We start from the raw sequence: 9985 nt of genomic DNA, 5'->3' as shown, positions 1-9985 counted from the left end.
ATTGACGAATTTCCTGAAAACTGATGCTGGAAAAACATGTTATTGAAAAACTGTGTCTTGGAAACAATTGACAAAAACAACTTTATTCGTACTCATATTTCAGCTAATTTACTCTACGTTAAATTATTTTATATTCGGTTTTTTGGTGTTAGAGATAGTTTTCGAAATATGAAGCTCCGAATGAAAAATATCTTGTAACAATTTGAAATATCCGCCATTTTTTATTCCTAATAAGGTTGCAGTATCATAAATTTTGACTAGAATCTATAGTGTTTATTAGAGTAATAAAAAATTGGGGTAAAATAACTGCCTTTTTTTCAGCCGGGCTATTGTACTATATTAAAACTAAATACTGTTCTGAACCAATTTCATATATCTGCTAGACGAATTCTTTATCTAGGCTACAAGTGTATACTCTATTGATGTATGCAATGTCTAATAGTACTCAATTTAATTATAATAATTCTTTTGCTTGTTATTTACGCAAAGTTTCATAATGTGCTACAACTTGGTTTTAAAAAAATGGACTCTTTATTTCGAACAAGCAATCATTGGTTGATTTCGAAATGGAGGAAAAGGAGACTAGGAGGGATATCTTTCCTCAATCTGGTACTATATTAATGAGAACACACATAAATCTTCTGCAGCGATTCGCCTCAACTGTACCGCATCCATCAAAAGGAATTATTACCTCATTTAGGATGTTTCAAATAAGAGCGGTACATTTTTTCTCCTTTTTTTTTTCCATTTTGGACCAGGAGGGCCTTGTTGAATCGTCCCTCCGTTGAATAGGAGAGGTCCTATTGAGTGGGCGTACGCCGAACTTACCTGTGACCCTCTAGGAAGGTCGCTGGACATAAATCAGTTGCTGGGGGAGCAGGTGCTGCGAATACCTGTAGCAGTACCTAGTAGGTACTATTGTTAACTATAATAGTAACCTATTAGGCACTTTGTCGGAACTACCCTTTCTCTGACCGGTGTTACCTTGTGGGTATATTTAGTCACCTGCTCATACCAACCACTTCGGAAGACTCATGCCAGGTAAAGGGAGAACAATATGATGGGCAGATATTTACGGATCTTTCGTCACTTTCATGCCACTGAAAAGTTTCTTACTTTACGGTTGGAACCAAATGTCTTTTCAATATTTATTTCGATATCATGTTAAACTATAGGGGTATTAATGATCTTTAGTTTAACATGTTAAAGCGTGTTAAATGGAAACACTTATGTTAAATGGAGAAATATTTCCTTCTTCTACCATGTTGAAACGATATAACATGTAACATGGCTGAGAGTCTGTTACTAGGTCTGTTAAATGAAGAATGACGTCACGAGACAGACTAATTTTTTTCCGATCCCTTTAAAACAGAATAAAACAATAAACTAATGGTTTGAAACGGACTAAAAATGGTTTGAACCAGTTTAATGGTTTTAAACAGACTAGCTGAGCTTGTCACCGTTTTATTTGTTGTCGTGTTAGGTTACTTACTTGTAGTTTGTGTTTTGTTTTGTTTTTTCTTTTATCTTGTGTTTTGGACTTTTTAAAAAAGATAATCTTACATCAAGTAGCCAAACTTTTACACTTCTGCTTTTCAGTTATATTAGGTATGTTGTAAGAAATTACTGCAATTAAAACTTAGAAGTAAACAATAACATGAAGTTTTTGGAAGGAAAGGTTACTAAACAAGTTGCTCAAAAAATCCCCTCGGAGCTCTTATGCATTTACCATTTAACATGATTTTAATGCTACACTTATAAAATTTAACATGGTAAAACATTTTAAATTTAACACAATATCATGAATACCCCTTATTAAGAGAACTGAGAGCGTACAGATAATGTACGAGATATTAAACTTTTCATACATTTTTTCGGAGAAACTTTTAACGGTAAATAATCAATGTGGTTCAGTAAACAATCCAATTTTATTTTGACAAAGTTTTACGTTTACATCTTCGCTCTAGATTTTTGTTTCCCTCATTACTTCAAATAAATTTTACATTATTCTATGGTTTCATTGAAGATAATTTTAAGAAATAAAGGTCAGGCCACACTAGGAGCCACTAGAGGAAACGTTTTTTTCTTCAGAAGTTCAAATTACGTAATTTACGAAAGAATACCATTTAAAGTTGCTCTGGAGCTTCGTGGAGAATGAAGGATCTTATGAAATAGGAGGAAAAGATAATAACGACAGATCATTCTTAAAAATAAAAATCTACTCTTAGCTAAACGTTTTCTTTTTATTACTAATGAGATCCATAAATGTGTAAATTAAGAGAAGCCCGAAAAACATTTAATTAGTCATTTAATCTCCTACATTTAATTGTTGTTAGATTCACTTTTATTTGAGTTTATAAGATTATATAAGTTTCTTTTATGACTAACTTATATTTATTAACTTATAAAAAAAAAATTATTTTACTGCGTTCTAATACATCTTCCGATTAATGCAATATCATTACTCTATACATTTATTTTTTACATCATTTCGCTCTCTCTTTCCAGGGTAGGACAGACAGCGCATCCCTCTCGCCGAATTACTAGTAATGGCGACCGAATTAATTTTATAGTATACCTTTTTCTTATATCTTATTCTTAAGCTAGGGCCCCACTCACGTCCAACTTGGCCAGATGTAACAGCCAACAGTAATAGCAATTATGCAATATTTTTGACCAGGGTGGACACGAATGTCTTTATGGTACATCAGCTCAGGACAAATACTTTTATTTTCATTTCATTCTATTACTTTTGAACTGTGGTTTGTATCAAATAATGTCTTATCATTTTACTCATTTACTATGATATCAATATAACTGTTACCTTTTATTTATTATTGAATTAATGAATATCTACTGACGTTTTGTTGTAATTTTCAGGCGGCCTCTACCCAGAGCCAGTGAACCTGGCCCAGGGGACGCGGGTGTGGGCGAACGCGACCTGTGGACAGGACGGTCCCGAGGCTTTCTGCAGGCTGCGGGGCCGGCATTGCGGGGTCTGCGACTCCAGGTCCCCCGACAAGAGGCACCCGCCCCAGAACGCGGTGGACGGGAGGGCCGACACCTGGTGGCAGAGCCCCGCCCTCAACAAGGGCCTTCATTATGAAGCAGTCACGTTCACTGTCGATCTAGGCCAGGTAAGCTAATAAATTTTTTAATGATGATTAGTGGGATCGTGATGGTGAATAGGACCAAAGGCTCACTTGCCAGGCTTATTCCTCTAGTACCAATGATTAGTATCTAGCTGGATAAGTAGAGAAACGTTCTTCGTGAGGAATCTTTCCTTTCCTCGACTATGGAGTAGGGAATTTATCCCCTCCTCGACTGTGAAGTAGGGAATCTTTCCCCTCCTCACCTGAAAAATAGGGTATTTTTTTTCCTCCACTATGATTCAGCTTCAATCAAATTCACGTATCTTGTAAAACTTTACATATTTTTAGAATTGGAATAGTCGGATTTTAAACAGTATTATAGGCTTCTAAATCTGTTTTTTTTTCTCAATATTCTTGGTTGGCATTAACGGTTATATAACTGTGAACATGTTTGTCAGAAGGAATGAAACCCTGTTAGATCTCGCTTCCTAGACGTGATTTTTTTTTACTTTTTATTTATTGATAAATCAGCCATAGTTAAGGGCAATAAGGAATAGTGATTTTATTGAAAATCTTAAAGTTCTAGTCCTGATGTGACAAATAATTATTCATTCTATTGTTGCAACCGTGAGTCAACCCTGATGGTTAAGCAGCTCTGCGTGTTTCAGCTTCAAGTGGATACCCTTAATTGGGGAAAAATCTGGTTGTCGAGAACGATTCTGGCCGAATCATCTCCTTGCAGAACCGTTGGTATAGTAACAATATTATTATTTTAGTAATCTAAAATAAGAAAAACGGAATCAAAATACATACATAATTAGATAAAAATAAAATTTTTAAACTAAATGTAATAAAAAAAACTAATCACATCTATTCTCTATTTAAACATGAAACATAAGAACGTAATGAATTATTTCATAAAATTTATCTGTGAGCTTTCTCATACCTTTCTAGTATTCCAGATTATTGATACTATTTGGTATCATTCTATTCCACTCCCTGAAACCTTAGATACCTTCTATACTCCTGTTCTCCTTTGAATCTAATTTTTCATATAACTGTTCATTGGGAAAATTTTATATATTTCCTGCTCTCGATTCCAAATCTTTTTTCTTCATTTTTAATAAATTTTTTTTTTACTTCTGAATTTGTCTGATTACACTCATTTAACAACTGAATACATTTCGCGCCCGTATCGAATTCGATACAGTTTCTTGTTTAATCTCTAGATTCCACAATAAGACAAAAATGGCAGATGGGCTTTATTTGGAGAACTTACCTCATTTGCTATTCGATAAAAGAAACAAAAAATAGATTGTCATGTTTTATTAGATATATGGCCCGAGAAAGATCTGAGAAATATTCGAATAATTAATAATTACAGAAAAGTGCTTATAAATATGTATTTAAGGTTTATTTGGTCTAAGACATATCGAGATCAGTTTAATAACAACAGAAAAAAACATCTTCAAGTACCTCTCTAGGAAAACATGAACTAATAAGATTTGTAGAGAGCCAAACAAGCCTGGAACTCCCTTAAGTGTCGGTTGTAATCCTTCCAGGAGCTGTACTGACACGTTCAAAACCTGGGCCTTTTGTACGGTTTCCAGTGAAGGTTACCCAGTAATATGGACTCACTGTTAAGTGAGGTGTCCTCAACCTCTTAGTGAAAATCGATGGTTATTTTTAGAGTTTATAACGTGTTAAAAAAATTGAAAATGTTAAATTTGTTTCCTTAAATTTAAGATTTTCGTATAAAAAGGTTTTACATACAATTCATTTTATTACATTTTTCTTTTAAGGTTTTATTAAAATGATCATAAATTTTGAATCTTGAAATGAAGATGATGCAATCTTGAAAATTTTTGGAAAACAGCTTTTCTCTAATTTGGAGAATATAAAAAAAAAATGAATGACACGATATTTAATAACGAATGGAAATAGTTAATGAATAAAGAAATATTGGAAAAACGAAATTTACATTCAAGCAGTTGAAATAAAACCAGTCCATCTCTTAAAATATATATTTAAATATTTTGTAATAATGTAGTAATTCTTACAAGTAACTTTAAAGCGGGAATCTAAAGTTCATAGTTTTTTATTATAACACTTCAAAGTTTATTCGGTAATGAGAAATATACATACACTAAAACATATTTATACTCGTACATAAAAGGGTACATGAATTTGATATTTAAAGTCAGTAAAGTAGTTAATAATTTTCGAATCAATAAATTTAATTTAGAATGGCTATGTCACACCTGCCGCGTAAATGAACGAATTTCGTTCAGAAGTTATGAAACCGAGCAGATACGTAACAAATTCCTAAAATGAACCGAAATGTTTTTCGTCGTAGGGAATTCTGTTAAATACTATATGCACCTCCTAAGATTGGTTGCATTTCCCCTTGCATGGAACCTGAGATATTGCCCAGAATAGAGTTTAAATAAATTTACATTTTAAATTCCGCTGTTGCAAAAACTGTATAATGACCTATCTTCTGTGTTTTGTCTAAAGCATATATAACTTTCTCTTTACAAAATTATATTTTTAGTGTTTGCTCATACTTTGTAAAATATAGTGGTTTTTACAGTTTTCTCGATTAGTATAATCAATGAACAGCTTTTACTTGAATCAGTTGCATTCCAAAAGTTGGATTTTTGATATATTGTAATATCTGACGTTAATATTCCCAATCGAAATAAAATTAAAGAAAATAAACCGAACCAGAGGTCTTAGAATATTGATCTTGATCTGATTAACTCAGTTACAAATGCAACCAGGTCTATTCTTTTCACATAAGGAGTTTGAAACTGTTTCCGTCTTGTAGTTTTAGCTACTATTTAATTATGAAGTTCTTTCGTTAAAGAATTGACTAGAAACATGGACAAATGTGTTCAAATACTTAGCTTCTTTGAAAAAAAATCTTCAAGTATTCGGTTTAACAAAAATATTCGGATCACGCGATTATGAAAAACTTCACTAAACAGTTGAAAGTTAAATATTTTATTTAAGTGTTGTGGCTAAGTATAATTTTTCGATTTCTTCAAAAGTTACAAGGCCATACTTTTAACTAAATTACTCACGTTACTGGACCAAATAGTATATTAAAATTCTACAATGAAGAACCTACTGAGCGATGGACATTGGTATCCTGTTTTGAACTCATTAGGATCTCATGGCTCAATTCCAAAGATGAATATTCCGAAGAAGTTCCTTGTATTTGTTACCGGCTCCAACCGTCAGCAGGAGGGTGTGGGCATGATTTACAAGACAATGATGGTATTTTCCAATCCAAGAACCGTCCTCGAAACAATGATTCTAGTTCAACTGTTGGGCAAACATGTAACGGAGGAGACTTGGGTATTGTATGTTTATGTAAATGTTTTTCTAACTTTGATGTATTTATTTTAGGTTATTTTCATGCGCAATACCTTTTAGCAGGAATTTATGTATAGTATATCAATGGCTGAGTTATCATTATATACGGTGATTGATATAAAGTAAAATAAACGTAGGTAAAATAGTAATTTTATTTCACCATTAATTTTTTTTTTTACAAAACAGACTCAAATTTGACTGCTTATAACACCGCCATAGAATATTTTTGGTTTCTCGCTTTCAACTATTTGTTATAATCTTTTAAAATTTTATGACAAACGATTCTATGGTTTAAGGAAACAATATAAACTATATAACCTATAAATTGTGGAAGACGTCATGGAAACTGAGTTGGTGTTGAAAATTTATTAAGTTGGTGTCAGAGAAATGCCTTTGAAGAGTTTCACCTTTTCCCCTCTCCACCCACCGTTTTTGAAAATTTTGAAAAGTTAGTGAAGAATTTACATTTTTAACTTGATTTCCAAAAAGAAATTGAGGAAAAATCCGATGCTATTGATGGGGTTTGGTTGCTCACGTCATTATTATTTTTATTCACAAAACTTATTATTATGTTTTTACCATTCACTGATTCCAACAAAAAAAAACAATTGCCTAAATCAATATAGTTCCTTCACTTTATCCCTTTTCTCTTTTTTTATATCTCCTTATAATTCTTTATTTTTTTCTGAAAAATGCGTTTTCAGGGCATTATCTATTTAGTGAAGATATTTATTTGATACGTAATTACTTACATTACGGAGGTAATTGATTTGTCGTTTGAGAATCAAATTAATCTTTTTTTTGAAATATAAAAATGGCAAGGGAATTTTTTATATGTACACATTCGATTGATTAAGAACGTCTTTATTACACAATAAACACAAAACAATGTACATAATTGAACACAAACAAAATACGCTGAATTACGCCATTGAACTGGTTAACAACTGAGTTAACTCAGGGAAGGTAGTATACTGTTACAACCTGTAAAGTATAATAGCCTTTTCACTTTACTACAGGAAACTACATATTTGCATGAATATGTGAAATTGAGGGATTAGGTGCATGAACAACAACCCTTCACGGATTGTAATGGTACGCATTTAAATTTTTTTTAATTTAAAATTAATGTAAGCATTATGAATATAAAATTTTCAATATCGTTAATGAAGAAAATATCATAAAATTTGTAGAAAAGCATATGGACATTAATATTCAGCTTGCCTCCAACTCGGATGAGCCGTGTTCGAAATATGCGCCAAGGAATATACATTTGCGCGTGTGTATGCAAAAGTTGTGAATAAACTTTTTTAATACTAATTTGTTAATTACATCTAAAGTTCGGCCAAAACATAGGAGCTATTTACGTCATATAGGGAAAGTTGTAGGACGGAATATGATAAAATCGATATGGGAGCATTTAAATACCAACCACCACAATCTCTGAATATATAATCAAAATCAGATTAAAGATTCGATCGACAATGCTAGACCATAAATTTGACTAAAGATAAACACGAAAAAAAATTTGTTTCGGTGGATTATCGTTTTCGATTATTGTGGACAATCTTTTTTTTACTTCCTTACTTCGGTAGTGAGGAAGTAGTAATCATTAAATATTATAAAAGTTAAACACTTATCGTTATGGAATAATCGATACTAATCACCGATTCCCTACGTCTATCTAATTTGACTATCTTTTTTTGGATTTTCAACGATTGGAGCAATTTGGATTATCCAGCGATTATTTGTTTCTTGTTTAGAAATTTAAATGTAATTCAGATGACGACTATTTTATTATAGATTTATATTTGTATATTCCATTAATGACGCAATGGAAGCTTTAGCATTGAGTATCTGAGGGTCTTTTATTACTCACTTATACAAGCATTGTCACTAAGCGCATTCAGGAAAGGCTTGTAATCTTAATCATTAGAACATAAAAAGCCCATTACCGACGGTGATAAAACACGAGGCCACTCCGAAGCCACAAACAGAACCGGGGTTCGGTTCTCAAAGTGTATTAGTTAGTAGTAAACTTGATGTCTTAGTGGCCCTTAACTGAGTAAACACACCATTGTGAGACAGAAACATAGATAGAAATTTTACTTCATGACAAGGATTCTGTTTTAAATAATAAATCTAAGTTAGGAAAGAAGCACTCATTTGGATGGGTGCAAAGGGAAAGGGAAAAAATAAATGACAACGACGAAAAGGGAATAAAGAAAACAAATGAATATTCATTGAAAAAGGCCATGAAAGTGGATCGTTTTATGGGCCATGGCAGCCCTGAGGCATCGTAAAACTGCTTTGGGTCACAAAGAAAGAAGATCCCAGTCAAAAAAGCTCCACACGCAACATCCACTTCCGATGAATCAGGTCTATTCCAGGACGACGAATGGGCGATGTTCGTTCTTCAGGAACGTTCGGGAGGTACCAAGCAATAAAGGACTTCCTTTCAAGAGGAGGCATAAAAAGAAAAATCGAATTGGAAATGGTATGAAATGTTCTTATTATTGTTACTGGGTAGATGCCTGTCATCGCATCTTTCTTAGGTCAACAAGGATAGGCATTTCTTTTCTCAACCTGTCATCCTTGTGTACATTGCATTGTATCTTCAAGTTTTGAATGTTTTACTGAAGCCTGGTATTGGGAGGAAAAGAAGGTGGTCATGAGTAGGGTCTATTATTAGCAGCAAGGCTGTGAAAAAGTTTAAGGAAAACTACCAAAAAGTATATGTTATAAATTATTCCGTATATTTGTTTATTTTTATTTTTATGTAAATTGTTTACTTAGACCGTAATATATATTTTTTGTAAGCTACTCATTAGTGGACCACTTAAAAAAAAAAATAGGTACGATTTATTTTAAGGCATTCAAATTTTTTTTTTATTGTTGTGCTGAATAACATTTTAAAAAGGGGGCTAAAACAAGATTATTCATTTATAATTAATGAATGTGTCATTATTTATCTCATCTATTAATCTCCTGCTCCTATCTTCAAGTTGGTTGCCATTTATATTATAAACATTTTATAATTTATTTATTTATTTATTGCTTTACTCTCACATTATATATAATGTGTATATATAAGAATAACACATTATATATAAGAATAACTTTTTAAAAAACAGGCTTTGGACGCCAAAACCATACAAAGTAAAAAAAAGAAAAGAACTAAAAATATATATCAATTAGATGGGGTCAACCTTAAAATGCACCAAACCCCCAAAAATTGATGGCGATTAGAAAAAAAAAATGAGATTCCAAAAGGAACTTCTCCAGCACTAACTCGACTCAAATACAGACTTCCAACCATAGAATTAAATCTGGAGGGACTCTTTATCTCAAATCTTTAGAGATGAGTAAAAGTTCCACTGGTTAAGACGAAATTTATCTCCTTTTTTCTGGTATTGTGCCCAGGAAATAACTATAAATTCTGGATTAAGATCATTGGACCGAAAGGGGGAGCAAATGCATTGAACTGGTTAACAACTGAGTTAACTCAGGGA

At 32.5% G+C, this 9985-nt stretch overlaps 1 protein-coding gene across 1 annotated transcript in view; it reads left to right on the top strand.

Annotated features, from left to right (window-relative positions):
- The first annotated feature begins 1287 nt into the window (after positions 1–1287).
- Positions 1288–9985, top strand: part of wb (wing blister) — a 128995-nt gene continuing 120297 nt past the window's right edge. The window contains exons 1-2 of the mRNA XM_067050668.1: positions 1288–1309; positions 2881–3137. Of these exons, the coding sequence (XP_066906769.1) occupies positions 1288–1309; positions 2881–3137 (279 nt within the window). The remainder of the gene's footprint in view (positions 1310–2880; positions 3138–9985) is intronic.

Source organism: Halyomorpha halys, unplaced genomic scaffold (genome assembly GCF_000696795.3).
Source record: "Halyomorpha halys isolate HHAL.00 unplaced genomic scaffold, Hhal_1.1 Scaffold1412.1, whole genome shotgun sequence".
NCBI classification, from domain to species: Eukaryota; Metazoa; Arthropoda; class Insecta; order Hemiptera; family Pentatomidae; genus Halyomorpha; species Halyomorpha halys.
This window is presented reverse-complemented; position numbering and strand designations above follow the sequence as displayed.